Source organism: Schistocerca serialis, chromosome 4 (assembly GCF_023864345.2).
Source record: "Schistocerca serialis cubense isolate TAMUIC-IGC-003099 chromosome 4, iqSchSeri2.2, whole genome shotgun sequence".
Lineage (NCBI taxonomy): Eukaryota > Metazoa > Arthropoda > Insecta > Orthoptera > Acrididae > Schistocerca > Schistocerca serialis.
In genome coordinates, this window is record NC_064641.1 from 604,731,723 (window position 1) to 604,752,645 (window position 20,923).

The 20,923-nt window shown below is 39.5% G+C and overlaps 3 protein-coding genes across 3 annotated transcripts; 2 read left to right on the forward strand and 1 right to left on the reverse strand.

Annotated features, from left to right (window-relative positions):
• Positions 1-343: 343 nt before the first annotated feature.
• Positions 344-1,475, reverse strand: LOC126474634 (uncharacterized). The gene is made up of 2 exons (XM_050102113.1): positions 1,400-1,475; positions 344-1,293 (listed from the first exon to the last, which is right to left on the reverse strand). The coding sequence occupies exons 1-2, from the start codon at positions 1,461-1,463 to the stop codon at positions 344-346; spliced, it is 1,014 nt and encodes a 337-aa protein (XP_049958070.1). The 5' UTR covers positions 1,464-1,475.
• A 1,814-nt stretch (positions 1,476-3,289) lies between these two features.
• On the forward strand, positions 3,290-11,820 carry LOC126475395 (uncharacterized). The gene is made up of 2 exons (XM_050103230.1): positions 3,290-3,793; positions 10,694-11,820. The coding sequence occupies exons 1-2, from the start codon at positions 3,328-3,330 to the stop codon at positions 10,753-10,755; spliced, it is 528 nt and encodes a 175-aa protein (XP_049959187.1). The 5' UTR covers positions 3,290-3,327; the 3' UTR covers positions 10,756-11,820.
• Positions 11,821-12,060: 240 nt separating this feature from the next.
• Positions 12,061-20,118, forward strand: LOC126475394 (uncharacterized). The gene is made up of 6 exons (XM_050103229.1): positions 12,061-13,370; positions 13,765-13,890; positions 13,978-14,076; positions 14,190-14,288; positions 14,408-14,507; positions 19,761-20,118. Exons 1-2 carry the CDS (start codon positions 12,326-12,328, stop codon positions 13,887-13,889), a joined length of 1,170 nt encoding a protein of 389 aa, XP_049959186.1. The 5' UTR covers positions 12,061-12,325; the 3' UTR covers position 13,890; positions 13,978-14,076; positions 14,190-14,288; positions 14,408-14,507; positions 19,761-20,118.
• Positions 20,119-20,923: the final 805 nt, after the last annotated feature.

Here is a 20,923-nt window from a genome sequence, read left to right on the forward strand (position 1 = left end):
ATTGTAAGTTTCGACATCCATCCGCAAATAATTTCGCCAGTCGTTAGGTTCGCCCTGCTAACTCTCGCAGTAAATTTACGTGAGAAAACTGCTTTCGCTTTAGCAGCCAATGTCTACACCATTTTGACCGCTTTCTCTGTTTCTTGCGGTTGGTCTGACTGTTTTTTGCAGCACAAGTTGCGAACACAAACCACAACAGAACTTCCTCCATTTATATATTTCAAAATAACTGAATTAAATTTTTGACGTTTACGGGGAGCGTAGTCGCTCTCCACTGATATTTCTTTTCTATACCGACAGATGGCGGGCGAGTAGTAGATTGGGGTTTGTGTCGTGTGCACACTCAACGCCACCTAGGAACATAGGCGCTGGTTGCACACAAAAATTTTTCAGTGTTAAAGGCACATCCTACAACATTTCCAGCTTTGTAATCAAGCTGAGACTTCAGATGAATTTCATCCATCAACAGGAGCACAGTTTTATCATCTGAGGATAAAGTACCTACTTTATTTGTGATGTAGCTCATAAACTGATGACCCTGTCGCTCAATGACAGGATTTGTTGAGAGTTTACTACAAAGCCTTGAAAGGGTGTTAGGACTAGGCATAGAAAAACTGTCAGTGTTCCTCAAAAATTTGTAAGCATGTGGGCTTATAGAATGTACTAATGACCACATTATCATAGAGTTAGTATCATACCTAAATTGAGTTGAACTTCTGCACTTCAAAAATGAAATCTGTTCCTTCAAAAATGTAATTTTACTTTCGTTTCCTGGTAACTTTTCTAAAAAATTTTGCAATAACTGGTCAATTAAAGACAAAATGTTATCTACAGGAGCCTCAGAACTATTATACAGAAGATAAATGTTCTTAAGAACATCACTTACCACCTGTATGTTGTTTACTTTCATGGGAAATTTCATGTTTCCAATACATTTCACTTCAATATCATTATTGAAGACACTGAGTAATAAACCACTGCTTATAACTACGTGGCAAAAAATTCTTGGGTAAGGATTATGCTTTAGTAACACTAGGCTCACACTGTCAGATTTGTTTATCACTACCCAGTCACTGTGCTTTTCACATTCACTCAACTTTGTTTTCATTTGTTCTAAACTATCGAACGATATCGCATCAATCATTTTCGCATGTGTGTCCACACTTTCTTGGATAGCAATTTGAAGAGCACGATTTTCTAAACGCCCCCTACGAATTTCTGGATCCTCTCGTACTGCAATTTGATGACTCGACAAGTAAGATGGACATCCAGGCAACTTCGATGGGATTGCATCTGAAAAATTAATAACGAAGTATGAAACCGATCTCACAGCATATAAGTGAAATAAAGATAGTTCTTATGCCACTGTACTTTACTAAGAGCGTGTTTCGTAACTCACCTTTTCTCAAGCGTCGACGATCCAACGGTGCTGTCAAGAGGATACCAGTTTTCGGGTCATACATGCTGGTACTGTTTAAAATATCGTCCTTGTTGAAATGCGGTTCACATATCTAAAAACAAGCATACAGTTCTCTTTAAAACATATAACGAAAATTAATGAGGTATGAGATTATAAATACGTTCTTCTGTTTACTGTATTTTGTTTAGCTGTACTACATTTCAAGTAACTACGACACACTAACCAAACAAATACACTGATACTTACAACAGAGTGCTTACTCGGTGTCCAGTCTTGTCTGTGAACAGCCGATTACCATTTTCGTCTTAAATTCTCGTCAGATGGAAAATAAAATACACTGACTTTAGGTCCATTATCGTAATTGCCCCTGCAATTCGGCATACAACACCTTCGGGGCATCGTAACTGAGTATAGATCAAATAACAACTCACGAACAGCACAAAGTACAATATGGAAACGCTACGAATCACGTGTGTCGGTAGTCGGTACCTAGCTTCTCAGACCCCTACCGGTGACGTCACAGGCTCCTTAGACTCACGATGTGAGGCCTTGTTCCTAGGTGGCGTTGGCACACTCCACATTAGCAGCGATCTTTTGCATGTACAGACATTTGCGCCGATGTCTGCGCAGACAGATCGTTGCGTGTGGACCAGGCTTTACAGGTTTCTAGAGAAACCTTTAGGGAGAGCTCGGCTAGAAACGAAAATAACCAATAGCATTTCAGGGTAGCGATATGCAATAGGATTGCTCGTTTCGAAAGAGCCGTGGCGCAGACATTTTTATCTTTCGAAAGTTACACCCACATGTGGTTTTGTCAGCAGATACGTATGGAATAAGTGTATTTTGCCCCTACTGTTACTTTGTGCTGTGGAGATGTCCGTGTAAGCAGTGAAATTTTTGTGTCCAACATGATTTTTCAGTGTCATCTGTGCGATAAGGTCTATCCTAAAAAAGGAAATTTGAATAGACACCTGTTAGAGGTTCATGGACTGCAAATAGAGCAGAAAAAATTGTTTGTGTGCGCCCTGTGTAATGAAAGAAGTACTTCTGAAAAGTGCCTGTTTGAACATTTACAGTCGGCACATGAAGTAGATGTGAAATGTGTGAAATATTACATTTTAGCACCGCTGATGAATTTCAGGAGTGGAAGGAGGAAACTGAGCAGACAAAGCTCTCTAAGTTCGTCAACCGTCGTGGTTCCCATGCTAAGTGTTGGAATTATGTAATACATTTATATCGGATATGAGAAAGTTGTAGAACATCGTTCTAGAATAAGTTATATCGAGTATGTTCGAGACGTATCGATTGTGGTGACAGCTATGTTTGTGTATATATGCGTGAGTGATGAGGCGCAATAGACAGTCTTCGTGTGTCTTTTGTAAAGTGAACGTGATTCAAAACAGTGGTAGCAGAGCGTGGTTGAAAAGAAAAGTAGAAGTTAAATATTATATTGTGGCCGTCGCGTGTTATTCAGAAAGTTCGACATGGCTGATATAACTATTCCTGTATTTGATGGCGAGGACGATGGGAACTGGAAGCAGCGGATAATCATGTACCTAAAAATGAAGAAATGCCATACAGTGACTACGAGGGCAAAAGTGAGCTCAGACAACGAAACGTGGGATGAAGAGGACTTGAAGGCTATCAACTATATTTATGGTGCAATCACAAATAAGCAACTAGAATTCGTGAGTGACAGAGAAAGTGCTTTCGAGATCATGAAGAAATTTAATGAATTATATTCGAAAGAGTCTACAGCCCTTCAAATATTATGCAGAAACAAGTTGGACAAATTGAGGTTAAGTGATTACAGTGATACGGGGACATTTTTCAGTGCATTTGAAAAAACTGTAAATGAGCTGAAATCTGCAGGCGCTAAAGTAACGGAAAAGGAGAAGTTAAATTATATGCTGCGAACGTTACCAGAGTCAATGAGCTATATTGGAGACTTAGTGGACGTCTTGAAGGAAGAGGACCAGACAGTTGAATACGTTAAAAGTAAGATTCAATTATTGAATGCAAAAACTGGAAATGAAGAGGTAAAATCAAATGCATTTCACACAGAAAGAAAATTGAATTCAAGAAATCAGGAGCAAGTATGTTATCGATGCGGCAAAGCAGGTCACTTCAAACGTGATTGTAACCAGGGAAGAACAAGTAACAGAGGCACATGGCATCGTGGAATACATTTTCAAAGTAGCGACAGAGGTAATGGAAATATGCAGCGTGGAGGCTATAGCAATGTACAGCGTGGAAATTACGGCAACATGCAGCATGGAGGTTATGGCAGCAGGCAACGTGGTCGAGGAGAGCAGCATGGTTTTAGCAGCGGTCGGCATCACAGCAAGCAAGGTTACCATCAGAGTGATCATGGTATGAGTAGTTTTATAACAGAGGTTAATTCTATGATAGGTCAAAATAGAACAGTAGAGTCAAGTAACAACAATCAAATTCAAATCAATTGGTCATTAGACAGTGGCTGTACTGATCATGTTATTAATAATGAGGAATATTTTTCTAAGAGTATAACTTTAAAACAACCTATAAATGTAAAAATTGCTGATGGAAAAATTTTGCAAGCTACTAAAGTTGGTAATGTAATTAGTAATTTTCCTGTCTATGATCAAATGGTTCCAATTAATATGCGAGATGTTTTCTTTGTAAAAGACATAGACAAAAACTTGATCAGTTATGCCAAAATTACAGATAATCACAAAATTGTATCGGTAGGGAATAATGCTAAAATTTTTGATAAAGCTAATGGATTGATTGCGATTGCATGGGAAGAGAGTCGGTTGTATAAAATGAGTAGTACTATTAATAAAGGAGAAGTTAATGTTAATGTTATGAGTAAAGACAATAATATGACAACAAAGGAAAAATGGCACTGCATTTTGGGACATGTTAATTTCAATTATCTAAATACTTTATGTAAACATCAATTGTTAGATGGGGTTCCTTCAGAACTAGAATCAGAATTTATGAAATGTAAAATCTGTATCGAAAACAAAATGCATAATGTTCCTTTTAAAAATAATAGAACCAAAGCAAAAGAAATCTTAGAAATTGTTCACACAGATCTAAATGGGCCTCACTCAACTACTGGAATGCATGGGGAAAGATATTTTCTTTCTTTCATTGATGATTACGGTAAGGCAGCTCGTGTTTACACCATAAAATCTAAAGATCAAGTATACAATTGTTTTGTAGAGTATATTAATGAAGTTGAGAATCTCACTGGGAAAACTGTTAAAAAGATAAGATGTGACAATGGGAAGGAATATTTAAATGAAAATGTCTATGAATTTGTGAGACAAAAAGGAATTGTATTGAATGCTTGTCCACCTTATGTGCATGAGCTTAATGGTACTGCTGAAAGGTATAACAGATCCATCATGGACATGTCTCGGTGTCTGATAGCCGAAGCGCGAGTAGATACAAGATTTTGGCCTGAAGTGGTTTGTGCAGCAGCGTACCTCAAAAACAGATCTTTAGCTAACACCATTGAAAAGAAAACTCCTTATGAGATATTACTGGGGAAAAGACCTAATGTTAATCATTTGAAGTTGTATGGGAGTAGAGTTTTTGTAAGAGTACCTGAGCAACTGAGGAAGTCGAAATGGGATAGGAAAGCCGATTTGGGGGTTTTAATGGGTTATTGTGAAGTAGGCTACAGAGTGCTAATAAATAATAAGATAGTTGTTGCTCGACATGTGGACATTGTTGAAAGTGGTGTTAAATGTATTGGGTTTAAAGATTATGATTCAGTAAGTGAATATTCTAGTGATTCTGAACACGAAAGTATAAAAAATGAAACTGAACTAATAGAAAAACAGAAGGAAATTGAGAAAAATGAAAAGCTTTCTGATAATCATGAACCAGAGAAAGTACTTGAGTTGAGGAGATCATCTAGAGAAAGAAAACCAAAAATATTAAATGATTATGTTTACAGCAATTTTATTTATGTAACCTTTTGCAGTGCAAATAGTCCGGAAAGCTTTGAGGAGGCGATTAACAGCGCCGAATCAAATTATTGGGAAAAAGCGATGAATAAGGAAATTGCTTGAACAAAAACAAAACATGGGAATTAGTAGATAAACCAGTTGATAAAGAAGCCATTGATGTAAAGTGGGTTTTCACAAAGAAATCAGAAAGTGTTTACAAAGCAAGATTAGTTGTCAGGGGGTTTCAACAAAAAGAAGTCGTTGAGGATATTTATTCTCCAGTAACCAATATGCAAACATTAAAGATTTTGTTGTCATACTGTTGTCAAGAAGGTTTGGTTATAGAACAAATCGACGTAGAGACTGCGTTTCTAAATTTTAAAGTTTTATCTGAAGTTTATGTAAAGCAGCCAAGAGGATATGATGATGGTATGGATAGAGTCTGTAAATTGTATAAAGCATTGTATGGTTTGCGAGAAAGCTCACGAGCTTGGTACAATTGTCTTGACGAGTTTTTAAGAAGTTTAGGTTTTAAAAGGAGTAAATATGATTATTGTCTTTATGTATTGCGAGATGGAGATGTCTTGATTTATTTGATTATTTTTGTCGACGATTTGATCATTTGCTGTGTGAGGAAAGAAAAAATTGTTAAGATTAAGAACTTATTGTTAAAACGATTTAATATGAAAGATTTAGGTGAGGTAAAAAGACATCTTGGCATCGATATTAATTATGATTGTGAAACAAGAGTTATGAGTTTGAGTCAAGAAAAATATATTGATTCGTTAGCTGCGAAATATAAAATTGAAGATTCGATCTTGTACAACTCCAATGGAAGTAAATTTAAAGTTAGAACCAGCGTATGAAGATTGTAATGACATTAGATATAGAAACTTGATAGGTGCACTCTTGTACATAAGTTCGGGTACTAGACCAGATATTAGCTATAGTGTGAATTACTTGAGCAGATTCCAAAGTTGTTACAGTAGTACTCATTTTAAATATGCTTTGAGAATTTTGAAATATTTATATTTAACTAAAGATTTGAAATTAAACTATTGTAGGAATGAAAGTGCTGAGATATTACATTGTTTTGTGGATTCAGATTGGGCAGGTGATAGTGTGGATAGAAAGTCAACTTCTGGTTATGTAATTAGATTATTTGGTAATGTTGTATTTTGGAAGTCAAGAAAACAAGCGAGTGTTACAAAGGCTTCAACTTTCGCAGAATATGTAGCATTGTCTGAAGCTCTAAGTGAGGTGAAACTTGTACATGATATTTTAGACATTTTTAATGTTAAATCTGAAAAACCTATTGTCATATATGAAGATAATTCAGGAGCATTAAATATAGCAAAGTTTGGTAATTTTACAAAGAATTCAAAATACATAGAAGTGCATTACCATTTTGTGAATGAGTATTATTTACAGGGACTCATTGATATTGTTAAAGTAGATTCAAATGAAAATGTTGCAGATAAATTCACAAAGTCGTTATGTAAAGAAAAATTCATTAAAATTAGGAATATGTTAAACATCGCGATATAAATGTAAGAACGTGTGTTGGAATAATGTAATACATTTATATCGGATATGAGAAAGTTCTAAAACATCGTTCTAGAATAAGTTATATCGAGTATGTTCGAGAAGTATCGATTGTGGTGACAGCTATGTTTGTGTATATATGCGTGAGTGATGAGGCACATGGCGGGGCGGCACAGGCTGTGGAACCTCAGCGCCCTACACACACACGTGAAACAACCGCAGCAACAGCCACACAACAACCACAGGCAACACCTGAAACCCAGCAAGCATCGGTACCAACACCTATGCCCCCAAACAACACGACCCCACTCCCGGAAATCACGCGCTGCGAAGAAACGCACCATATACAGGAAAACACACCCACACAAGAACCCCCCGAACCCCAAGCCCAGAGGAGGAATAGACGTACACGCAAACACAGGGCGGGGAACACGAAATCACCACAACAGGCCACACAGCAACAACGGAACAGCAACACACAGGAAAACAGTCAACAAGACACCGAGACTGTAACTCACACTACCATCCCCCTCACCACAGAAGTAACACAGGCGCCACAACCTCTGCCACAAAGCACAAATGCCGCTCCTAACAACACACCAATACCCGCACAAGCGGCCGCTAACTCCACAACAGCACCTCAGGCTGCCACACCCAACACCAGCACACCACCTGGGGGAATACTGGAAACACTATTCCCCCGACACACGACCGTTCAAATCCTTACCAAGGTGCTGACGGCCGTCACTACACTCATCACCCAGCTCATGAGCGCTGAACCCGGGCAATACTGGGCTGTCATACACACTGCCATCACAACACTCTTTCACACTCTTACATGAATAATACACCACACCCGGCCCATAACGCAGACCCGCATACACTGTCACGGATCCTGTTCTGGAATGCAGACTCGATCCACAACAAAAGGGCAGAATTTGCCGCGTTCATGGAGCGCAAGGGAATCCTTGTCGCACTACTGAGCGAGACTAAACTTAAACCGCACAAACAATTAAACTTTCCTGGCTATTGTGTCTATTGTACCGACCGACCGGGCGACGCCGTGGCAGGTGGAACTGCAATCGTCATACACAAAGACATTGAGCACACAAACATAGAGCTCCCTGAACTGGAAAAAATTGAGGCTACGGCCGTCAGAGTCAAGTTCAACGGAGCCTACACCACGCTGATATCGGTATACAACAGCCCTGTAGGCATCTCAACACGCGATATCAGCACATTACTCAACATTTCACCACGAGTAATAGTCGCTGGAGATCTGAACGCAAAACACCCAGAATGGAATTCACGCATACGAAATCCCAATGGCAAAAAACTGTACGAACATTCGCTAGGTAGAAACTACATTATACTAGCGCCGACTGAACCGACGCACATTCCCTATCAGAGGGGACACAGGCCAGACGTGATAGACATGGCTCTCATCAAGGGCATTACAGCGACACTCAACGTTACCGTTGAAAATGATCTGCCCTCAAACCACCAACCTGTAATACTATACATTGAGGAAACACTGCAGCACACAGAACATCGCAAGATGTTGGACTACGGGCGTGCGAATTGGACATTGTTCAAGCAAACGCTTGATAGCCACATCCCACCTATACACGAAATTAACGAAACAGGACAAATTGACGAGGCAGTGGAAACCCTCACTAACGCCGTCCGGGACGCAATGGCAGGCACCATACCTGATCGCACCTCACAACAACGCAGTGCGGCCCTGCCCCAGGAAATCCTGGGCCCAATCTCAATGAGGAATCGCCTCAGGAGACAACGGCAGCGCACCAGGCGTCCGTACTTCAAACGGCACATTAACAGACTACGGGGCATCATACACGATAAAATACAAACACATAGAACACAACAGTGGAATCAAAAACTTGAAGGGCTGGACACCGCACGACCTGGTGTGTGGCAGCTAGCCCGACACTTCACCCGGGAGAAAATATACACCCCAACGCTTCAAGGGCCGGACGGACCTGCATACTCAGCGGAAGAGAAAGCAGAACTAATGGCTCGAACACTCGCAGCGTCATTCACACCGAACCTGGTACCATCAGATCCAGTGTTCACACTTGCTACTGACCAAGAGGTTACACGCATTCTAGCCCAACCATCGCGCGACGACATTCGACATGCTAGCACAGCCAAAGTCTCCTGGGCTATAATGCATTCCGCTTCTAGGAAATCCCCTGGTCATGATGGCATTCAAAACCGTGTCCTCCAGGAGTTCACGGATAAAGCAACTGAGTGCCTAACACACATAACGAATGCCATACTAAAACACCAACACTTCCCCACCTTTTGGAAGACGGCCAAGGTCCTGATGTTCAGGAAGCCGGGGAAAGACCACAGCCTCCCACAAAATTACCGACCCATCAGCCTTCTGAGTTCGCTCAGTAAGATTGTTGAGAAGGTGATTCTCAAACGCATCACTAGGCACTGCATAACAAATGACATGCTGAGACCGGAGCAATTTGGCTTCAGGAATCACCACTCCGCAACACAACAACTCCTATGGGTCGTTGAACATATAACACATGGCTTCAACATAAACAAAGCTACAGGGGCAGTGTTCCTGGACATCGAAAAGGCTTTCGACCGTCTATGGCACAACGGCCTCATCCGCAAACTCAGCGACGCGGGATTCCCTGATGGGCTGCTGCGTCTAATACACTCATACCTCACAGACAGGAGTTTCAACACTGACGTGCAGGGAAAACAATCAACACAACACGGTATACACGCGGGAGTACCCCAGGGAAGCATCCTAGGGCCCCTGCTGTTTAACCTCTACATAAACGATCTCCCAACCACACACAACACAATGATGGCAATCTACGCGGATGACACAGCCATCCTTGCGCAAGATTGGAAGCCATCAAACATTACGTCACGCCTACAGACTGCACTCAGAGTGGCCGAGCCTTGGTTGGAGAAATGGCGTGTTAGAGTAAACGTCGACAAGTGCGAAGCCGTTCTGTTCACTAGAAGACCGAAGCAACTGCGCAAACACCGCTACTGCAGACCAATAACTCTACATGCACGCCCAATACGTTTCCGTGAGAAAGTCAAATACCTCGGTGTCTGGCTGGACCGGAAATTACTCTGGGGGGACCACATACAACACATGACCAACCGAGCTAGCGCGAGGCTCAAACAGCTCTATGCTATGCTCAACAGGCGTAGCACACTGAACAGAAGGGTGTCGAGGTCCATGTACATGACACTTATCCGACCCCTGATGACGTACGCAGCTACTGTCTGGGGATACGCTGCGCCTACACGTCTGCGCCGTCTGCAGCTCATACAAAACAAAGTACTCAAAATCATAAGCAATGCTCCACGATACACACGCATCGCGGACCTTCACCGGGAATACCGACTTGAGACTCTCACGGAGGTAATCCACAAACTCACCACAAGACTATACAGAAACTCCAGACATTCGCAGAACCCGTTTATTCTGAATCTGGGGAACTACGACCACAACCATAGATGGAAACATAAAAGACCAAAAGACATACTTGTAAGGACATAACATCTATGGCCAAGCATACGCAAACATAAGGGCACAGGCGAGCCCCTGTTAATCAGACCCATTACTGGATATCCAGCTGGAATACACTGCCGAATAACTGGCACCACACAGGGAAGCCGTACCGTACACTGCATGCAAACAAGCTCCACACATCCCCCACACAGTGAGATGACCTATGGCCGATCTCCCACTACTGTATAACGATCTTGATTGTTCCAGGAATGCAGCAGCAGCAACAACTGGGACACATCGCCATCGCTTGTCATGGTAATGATGCATGATACCTATACTAACAAATCCAACCTTGCATGAACTATCGCAGCTAGTAAGCCACTACTGCTCTTACTACCCATCCCACTGTCGCGGAGGTTTTTTCCCACGGCACGAGCCATGGCACTTTTTTTCCTCTGCTCTTCAAATCGCTACCCTCACTCGCGTTTCGTCCACTATCTATCACCTGATGGACCGTGTTAATGCGTAGCCTTACCCAGACGCACGGACAACATCACAGCCCAGCCCAGCATCCACTTACTAGACAACTAACATGTTTACGGAGGTGACAGTAGAACTTTTGGTTTGGTCACCACATTGGCGCGGGCGTGGAGGGGCCCCATCTCTCTTTTAAAGTGCAATAGACAGTCTTCGTGTGTCTTTTGTAAAGTGAACGTGATTCAAAACACTAAGGTTGATTCAGAAGTTGTTTCTTATATTTGTCACCGGTCTGGTAAGTTTGTGTCTAGAGGAAAAAACGTGTGATGTCTTAAATTGCAAGGTAGTAGTAAGATTGATGCACTGTGCCCTGCTAAGATGAGAGTAGATATGAAAAAGAATGGAACCTGCTGTGTGAAATATGTTTCAACCCATGTTGGCCACAAATCCGAGTTATGTCATCTGCAACTAACAAAAAGAGAAAGGGAAAGTATTGCTGCAGATATAGCAAGTGGCATACCATTCTGTCATATTAGACAAAATTCGAGATACAGTTGTAGATTCGAACTTGGAAAGTATACATTTGATTACAAGACAGGATCTACATAATATAGATCAGTCTTATAATTTGTCCTTCAAGTCAATAAGACACCATAATGATGCAATAAGTGTAGAAGCATGGGTAAATGAAGTAAATGGTGGAGACAGCCCTTGTGTGCTTTTCTATAAACCACAGGATGTAGTCCTTGATTCGTACCCACAATTAAAGCGCTCTGATTTTGCATTGATAATTATGAACAATGCTCAAGGCGAGATATTAAAGAAATATGGGAACGACTGCGTTTGTGTTGATGGGACACATGGTCCTAATGGATATAATTTTGAACTTATAACTCTGCTAGTGATAGACGATCTGAGACAAGGGTTTCCATGCACGTTTCTGACACTGGACTCGCGTTCGGGAGGACGACGGTTCAATCCCGCGTCCGGCCATCCTGATTTAGGTTTTCCGTGATTTCCCTAAATCGCTCCAGGCAAATGCCGGGATGGTTCCTTTCAAAGGGCACGGCCGACTTCCTTCCCCGTCCTTCCCTAATCCGATGGGACCGATGACCTCGCTGTCTGGTCTCCTTCCCCAAAAACAACAACAACATGCACGTTTCTAATATCTAACAGGAATGACTCCCAGATGCTGTCCATATTTTTCCAGCACATAAAGAGGCAGGTTGGATCAATTTCGCCAAATGTTTTTATGTCTGATTTGACCGAGTCTTTCTTTATTGCATGGAATGATGTCATGGCAGCTCCATCTATGCGACTTTTGTACATGGCATGTTGATAGATGTTGGAGGAAGAATATCAAATGTAAGATTCAAGGTGTAGAAAAAAAAAGGTGAAGTATACAAGCAGATCAGAACTTTGATGCATGAGCAGGATGTAGATTCATTTGATGAGATGTTAAATATTGTGCTAGAGAGATTGGAATGTGATCCTGATACAGTTCAATTTGCCACATACTTCCGAGACAACTATGTTGGGAATACAAATTGTTGGGCATATTGCCATAGATTCAATGCTGGAATCAAAACCAACATGCATATAGAAAGAATGCATCGCACTATTAAATATATATATCTAGGTAGTACATGTGTCAAGCGTTTAGGCAAAGCTATTTTTGCATTGATGTCATTTGTGAAGCACAAGCTGTTTGACAGGCTTATTGTGCGAAATAAAGGTAAACTGACGAGTAAACTTAAGGACATTCGCCTTCGGCATAAATCAGGGAATAATATTAAGGAGGACTTCATTACTATGGAGTTTTCTGTTTGGAAAGTGCGTTCTTCTTCAAGAAGGTCAACAGATTATTTTGTATACGATAATGACTTTCAGTGCAACCGCAGATTGATGTGCATTAAATGTAGGGCTTGCATTCATAGGTATTCTTGTACATGTATTGACTATACCATCAAATGGAATATGTGCAAGCACATACATAGTGTTTGCCAGATTCAGTTAAAGCAGCAACCTTCTGAACACCAAGGAAATAGTGAAGTTACACTTATTGAGAGTGAAGATATTTCCATTGTAGACGAGAAAACAGAAATGCTAGTGGAGGTAACGAAAAAAAGTGTTAATGATTCTGTACCTTTGTCAGTCCAAAGAAGGGAACTTATCGCAGAGTTTTCTGGTATTGTATCTGAACTGACCTCAAATGACTTGGAAACTGCTAAAAAAATGTTGTTATCACTAAAGGCAACTGTAGCTGTCGGAATGTTGCAGCAAAAACAGGCATCGCTGCAAATAGAAAGGAAACAAGCACAAAAGATTTTATCTCAACGTAGACTGTACTCTACAAAGAAAAACAAAAGGAGTAATAATGCATCCCTGGTGTTACCAAATTCAGAAGAATCCAGCTTGATCAAATTATCTCTACTGGCAGACAAAGAAGATGCACTTGTGGAAAAAGGTATGTTACTAGTGCCCCCCCCCCTTCCCCTCCCAACAACGTACATCCCTGCAGCAAAAAATGTTTGTAATTAAGCAGTCTGGTAAAATTCTACGTATGACTCAAGTGGCATAGTGTGCTGCTGATGGCAATGATCAATCATGAAGTAAATAATTAATGCTGTTCCTGTTCTCTAGTTGTCAGCTTCTCGTATGTACCCTTGTTTGCTCAGTAATTTAATTATCCTTGTAAAGCAAACATTTAGAACAAGTATTTACAAGAAACAAAATATACAGAATAAATAAACTGTCATTGCCAGTATCACAGCACCACGCCGCCTGAGCTATAAGTAAAATTTAACCAGTGCTCTATTATCTATTAATGTCAGCAGTCTAATATAATATACTGTTTGCAGGTTCAGCTGTTCAAAAGCAACCAACAATAAAAAATACAGAGGGTGTAGCAGGTCCATTCCCCATTACAGCATGTTCCCTACAGCACAGCCCGACGAATCGTGACTATTATAAATCCAGGCGTTAATGTACCTTTTTGTTATAAAATATCATTCTAGTTTTATGCCATAGTTCCTCGTAAGTTACAGCAATCCGGTTTGCAATTCTGCTTGCAGGCTCAACTCCCATGATTCAGCCAATAGCAAAACAGGCTGAGGTGGTATCTGGTCCGTCTCTCACTACATCGTATGTGCTGAAACACAGCCCGAGGAATAGTGAGTACTATGAATAAAGATATTAGTGCACCTCTGTGTTATGCCATTGTTTATTTTTGTCACAGCTCCTTATAAATTACTTACTGTAACTTAGTTTGCATTTCTGCCTGCAGGCTCAACTTCCACAATTCAACCAATACCAAAACAGGCTGTGGTGGTACCACATCCATCCATCGGTACAGTGCGTGTGTTGCTACACAACTCAACAAATAGTGATTTTCTATGAATTCAGGCATTAGTGCATCTCTTTATTATAAAATGTTATTCCAGCTTTATGCCATAGTCCCTTGTAAGTTATTTATAGCAATTTGGTTTTAAATGCTGATTGCAGGTGCTGTTCTCCCACATTTAAACCAGTGACAGGGCAGGATAAGATGGTATCAGTGCCTTCCCTTACTACAGCGCATGTGCTGCAACACGGCTATGGAATGGTATTATAAATTCAGGCAGTATTTGTGGATCCTTTCTGATCTGAAATTTTGCTTGTCAACTACAACCTTCTGTGGTGTCACCGCCAGACACCACACTTGCTAGGTGGTAGCCTTTAAATCGGCCGCGGTCCATTAGTATACGGCGGACCCGCGTGTCGCCACTGTCAGTGATAGCAGACCGAGCGCCACCACACAGCAGGTCTAGAGAGACTTACTAGCACTCGCCCCAGTTGTACAGCCGACTTTGCAAGGAACGGTTCACTGACAAATACGCTCTCATTTGCCGAGACGATAGTTAGCATAGCCTTCAGCTACATTTGCTACGACCTAGCAAGGCGCCGTATTCAATTGATATTGCGATTCTATTAATGTATCATCAAGAGCGATGTTCTACAAATGTGGATTAAAGTTAAGTATTCCAGAAGCTAAGTACTTTTCTTTATAGCATTCATTACGTATCCTGTTTCAGAACTCACGCCAGCCTGCGTGAGTTTAAGCGCGTGCCTTTCGGCTTCCTCTCATTGTGTCTAGGCTGTCTTGTCTAGACACAACACCTTCCTTATGACATTTCATTTCTGATTTATACCAAAGACGAGCGTCCTTTTGTTTAATTGAAATTTTTTACCACTTGTCAGACTGGTTTTTCTTCACAAAATATATTAGTACAAATATAGCTATGTAATAGTGTGATACATTCTTTCTGTATTGATATTATGGCCAATATTTCACATTACAAGCATAGGTAATTGTCTTGGTTACGAATTAAACTGTATCAGGATCACATACATCCTTGTTGTGGATCATGCTGTCTGCACTGGTGATTTGTTCACGTGTCCCAGTACACCTCGCACATGAAGTACACTTCACTAGGAAAATTAAAAAATGCTGTAACTTTTGAATCACTGCAGATAGGACATAAACTCTTTCACCCTAATCCATAAGAAACACTACAGTTTACATCCTTAATGGACATTACATGCAAGTTACACCAAGAATTATATTTAGCAATAGTTTTTAAATGAGGCTAAATTTCACTCCATAGTCTTCCTTATAATACTGTCATGCACACTTTATTTTACTCCTCACTAAACTTGAATTCAGAGAATCTTACCTTGCTCACTGAGGAGAAAGTGTCAGATGCAGTAAACACCAAATGAAAAGGCTAAAGAAGACAATGCAGTGTGGTAGTCAGCACTCAGTATGATAGAATCACCACTAGATATTGACATCTTCAGCCTTTAGTGCATAAATTCAAAAGTTTGATTAGTTGAACAGTCTTTTTAGCTTGAAGTAAATGAAGTTGTCAACATAGACAATACCCGACATTTTTATAATTTTCATTCAAGTTATGACTCACTATAAATAGATTTTTAAAACACAGGTTGGTTGTAAGACAGCATGGATGTGATAGATGGAACTACACCATCGACTATGCCTCTGAGAAGCACAAGCAGAATGTGGAGATGGTACTGGATGAAGCAAGTATCATTGACCATGACACCTAGCTAAACTGCTAGGTACAGAGTTCAGCTGTGTGGAGATGTACTTCATAGTGTTTACAATCCCAACATCAAGGGCACCTGCAGCTGCAGGGAAAGATTCTCAGAGTGAAGGTCGAAGGTGCTGCACTTCATATTGGACAGATCGTGCTTCAGTAGTGTGGTAATTTGCTGTCAGTCAGTGTGACTGCACTAGACATGTTGGTCAACTCTGGTCAAGTGCAGACTAACTTTTTTTTAGTTAGGCTATGTGCTAGGATCTTTGAATTATTTTCAACTTAGAGCAACATTGTTCCTTTTATTTGATTATTTTCTCAGAATGTGGCATACAGTATATAGGCAAGATTGTGAACTCACTTTGTATGAGTGTTTTCTCCATAATTCTCTCCCATGCCGCTCAGATGTCTAAAAATGCGTTCTTTGTGAAGACTGTCTCTGTAAGTTGAAGCAGTGACCAGCAACACAATATTCTGTTTACTCTTGATTCAATGCTTAACATATTCTGCAATTGACACTTATTACAAGTTAATAGCACTTGCATAAGCCAACAGCGAATGTGTTAATTGCTAAGATTTGAAACTTGTGAGTAGCCAAATGACATAATGCTAGTTTAATGGCTTCCTACTGCCCTCACAAATTATAAACATTAGTTTTTGAAATTTTTTTCCCCTTCACACCACTTTTCAGCACCTGATATGTGCTTGCAACATTTTTGCTATTTGGAAAGGTTTTAAAAAGTTTTATTTCAACATAGTTAGCCAAGATATTTTTAGCCAAAATAATCAAAGTTTAATTCTGCTAGCTGCAATGGTATGCAGTGAACTCTTTAAATGCTATTAGGAGACCTTACATGAGGATTGATTGTTGGGGGATATGGTAGTTACTTTATGCATTGATTACCTCTTTGTTCTGTGTTCAGGAGTGTAACAGGCTCGTACTGTATGTGATAAGACTAAAAGTTTTCCAATGAGAGTGTGGATGTGCAGTTCTTAACATACTAGACTTCCATTTGTTGGTGTTACAGTCGATTCCTAATCTAACAACACAGGTTCGTTTTTTCACTATTTTTGAAACTCCCTCCAGACTAATAGCCAGAATGCTTCTTTTGAGAATTTAGGGATTTTTCCTCCTAACTTTGGATGCCTGTTTCGTTGTTAGCCATTTCACCTTGTCAGTTACATAATGGTAAAATTTTACTTGTGGTTCAGGTGGCGTGCTGTGCTGGTGTCAATAGCGACCAACCATGAAATAAATAGTTAATCCTGTTCCTACTCTATGTTCTTGCATGTACCCGCATCTGCACAGTAAATTAATTATCCTAGTAAAGCGAACATTTAGAAAAAGTGCTTACAAGAAATGAAATATTAGAGAATAATTTCCAGCACTGCACGGTCGTTGCCAACATCACTGCACGAGGGCGCCTAAGCCATAAGTAAAGTTTAACCCATATAAATGTGATATCTTCTTGTTTCCTCATTGTCATGCCACAAGGAGCATAAGTGCACCAGCTAATGTGCAGCAATAAGTTAATAAGTTACTTGTCCTGTGACGAGTCGGAGAATTAAAGTGCCATAAGATTACACCAAGCTTCCTGGTACGACAGTGGCCACCAATAGACACTGTAGTATTCGTGAGGATGAATGTGTCAAGTTGACAGATTCTCAGTATGTCCTACAAATAATTATTTGATAGTGTGCACACTTGATTGTATTTGGGCCTAACTTTTTGTTCTTAGTATTGGTTACGTTGAGGCTGCTGTGCATCTCATCTCTACTGTGATTTTCAGAGCAACTGTATCACCTAAATTTCTAATCCAAAGTTCCATTAATGTGGTTGTTCTTGAATCCTGTAGTCTAGGATTATCTTTTCACACAATTTCTTATGGTATTTCCAGTACTTGAGAAGGAACTCACAAATTGTTCATTGTTTTGAACACATATTATCCACTGCCCACTTACTGTTCCATATTGAAGCATAACTACTGTTTTGTAATAGGATTAGTTACATTTGGCTTGTAAATGTCATGTGACGTTACACATTGTGCCACAATAATCTTTACTAATCGTTAATTGTGTCTAAAATCAATAAAGTCTTAGGCCAACATTCCTTACTAGTTCCAAACTGTTTGCAGTTTTCACCACTGGCTTGTGAAATATACTTGATTACACTTTCGATACACACAATGTACTAGTGCTACCATTGTGTGTCTGTGCCCAGTGCATGTCAGGAGAGCACCAAACTGGGCAGTGACTTTTAAGTATTTTATTTACTGCCAAAAATATGTCAATAAAAACAAATAAATCACGAAAGTAAAAACTGAGATCAACCCATCTGGAGCTGACAAACTTCCATTGCTCGACTGATTGCTGTGGGATGTTGATAGTTGGATAAAATGGTGTCTTTTTCCTTCACAATATATAGTGTAAAACATCATCCCATCCCCTGTGTTAGTCTCACCTGCAAAGTTAACACACATCCAAAGGTTATACTTGACAGTATTACATTTCCAGATCAGGATGATCAGTATTTAAATTCTGGTTTTCTGTACATTTGAGGTGCAATGAGTCTCATTTGCCATGCCATGTTGATGTCTTATGCTGATTTCTCTTAGACAGGTAACTTTTTGAAACTGAATAAACTCACTGCACTGTTCATGGTAACATAACTTATTTATAGTTTCCATCAGATAATACTAACCTTACAAGAATTCTAGAGCTATAATTTATGGGTTGAAAGGCTGTGGTCAGTGTATAAAACTATTACTCCAAGTGTGGGAGACATCTTCAGAGGTACAATGGTAACTTCCATTCTACCTCGGAAGATGTCTCCCGCAGTTAGAGATGAAACGTCAGGAAGAAGTAATTTTACACATCAACCATGGCCTTTTAACCTGGAAATTTTGATTCAAGAAAATGCTGGCCATGAAAGTCTACATTGTATGACTTTACAAAAATTGTCACCTGCTGTGTCCCATAGAAGTAAATAGTTAATAGTAGTAATGTTTAAGCACATACTAAATAAATCAATTATATTCAGCAACATGTTCAAGCATATTATTTAAGGATGTATCATTCAAAATTAAGCACAATTTGTTTGTTTTCACTGAGAAAGAAATAGAACTACACAATCAATTTATTCTACACTATGCTAATCTTTATTTTACCTCCTTGTGCTGCTGTGGATTGGAAATAATACCTGGCAGAAGAGACATGGTGTGACTTGGATCCATTGTCTGAATGGAAATTTGGTATACTTAAAAGCTTTATAGAAGAGTTCAGGACATGTCAAATTAGCAACAGATAAAATATTTGCACACCATTATTTCTAGATACTATTTTTGTACTACAATATGCTAAGAGGGCAGATTCTCTATATTGATCTGTTTCACCTTGTTCAAGTACTTAACACTATGTTGCCTACTATGTAGCCTTTTGACGTTGCATACAGCTAAACAAAAGGACACTTTCATTTTGGGAACTGCTTTTCAACAATGAAATTATTTCAGAGATAGTACTCAGAACCATTGAAAAAGACTACATCATTGCCAGATAAGTAAAGCAAAATTCTGTCTCAAAAGTAACTGACAATATGTAAATCAAGATAATTGTTGGTTTTTGTTATTTTTGGGGGGCTTTTAGATAAGTGTGTGAAGAACTGGATTGGTTGTATGCTATAAACGGCACTGGTAGACTGAATTTTGGAGCAACTATACCCTTGAAATGTCTATTATTTTGCCTTTGATTTGATGTTTCAGCAACCTGTGATGCCAGGAAACTCACAGATAAACTAAATCATGTGCCAGATGTCGAGCACCATTGTGTTTGGAAGTTCCATTGTTCTGTGTGCAAACAGTTTTGGAAGTTTGGATGAATCAAGTTTCTGAAACTGACTGGAAAGAAACTTAATTATCATAAACTAAGATTTTATTGCAATTCATGATACTGTGAAATATTTTTATAATTGCTGTACATTCAGCTAAAAGTTACAGTAAAATTTTCTTGTAAGTTATGCCTGCAGAAACTTTTGTACTGAATTTAATCTTTTCTTTTGGTTTATAATTTTGATGTAAAAATCTATTTTCTGTTTAACTATGAAGTTTCAATTGTGTATCTTAATATTTGTAGCTGATGTGTAGAATATTTGAAAACTGTTTTTTCACATTCTGTATGTTTTGTACGTCACTGTATCACTTCATAAAGTCTATAAGATATGATGACAAATTGTGAATATAGTCTTAAAATTGTACTAATAAATCCTAATTAAAAATTTAATATTTAAATTCCAATCAACTGTTTAATTTTTTCCCATAACATACTCAAAATGTAAATGTGTCCTGATGACCCTGGTGTATCTTACGTGTTGCAATGTTTAAGTGTGCCAAGTAACAGGTAATAATGAGAGAGAATTCGTATGCGTGACTCTGCATTGGCAGTGTAAGCTGTGAACGCAATTTCATGTTAGCAAAAGCAAGCATCATCTGCAGGGAACCAGTGACTGTTGGATGTTGAAATTGTAGACCAGCCACAAGTTACATGTAATTTTTCTTTATTTTGAGTAGTTTCACTCAACAAATGTGAGCAGCTTCATAAAATTATGTGGCCAACAGCCACACATTACTTATGTCAGACTGTATACAGCACCGACGCCATACAAAAATAAAACAACAAACGAATGGACATCCATGTTAGTTTTTGGGATTTGAAATAAGTCGCAGATCTCGACCTGATACTTTGATTCTGTCTTTATTCAATGCCAAAGAGCCTATGCTTTGAAAGGCCCTTTTAATTTGCAGAATATTCCTAAAATTTTGCAGCTTGGAAGTTTTTGAATAATGAAGTAAAATAAATTTCTGGTAACATGAAACTCTTGCAGTTAGGTGGTTGTAACCCGCATAGGGTAGTTCATTGCACTTTTAAA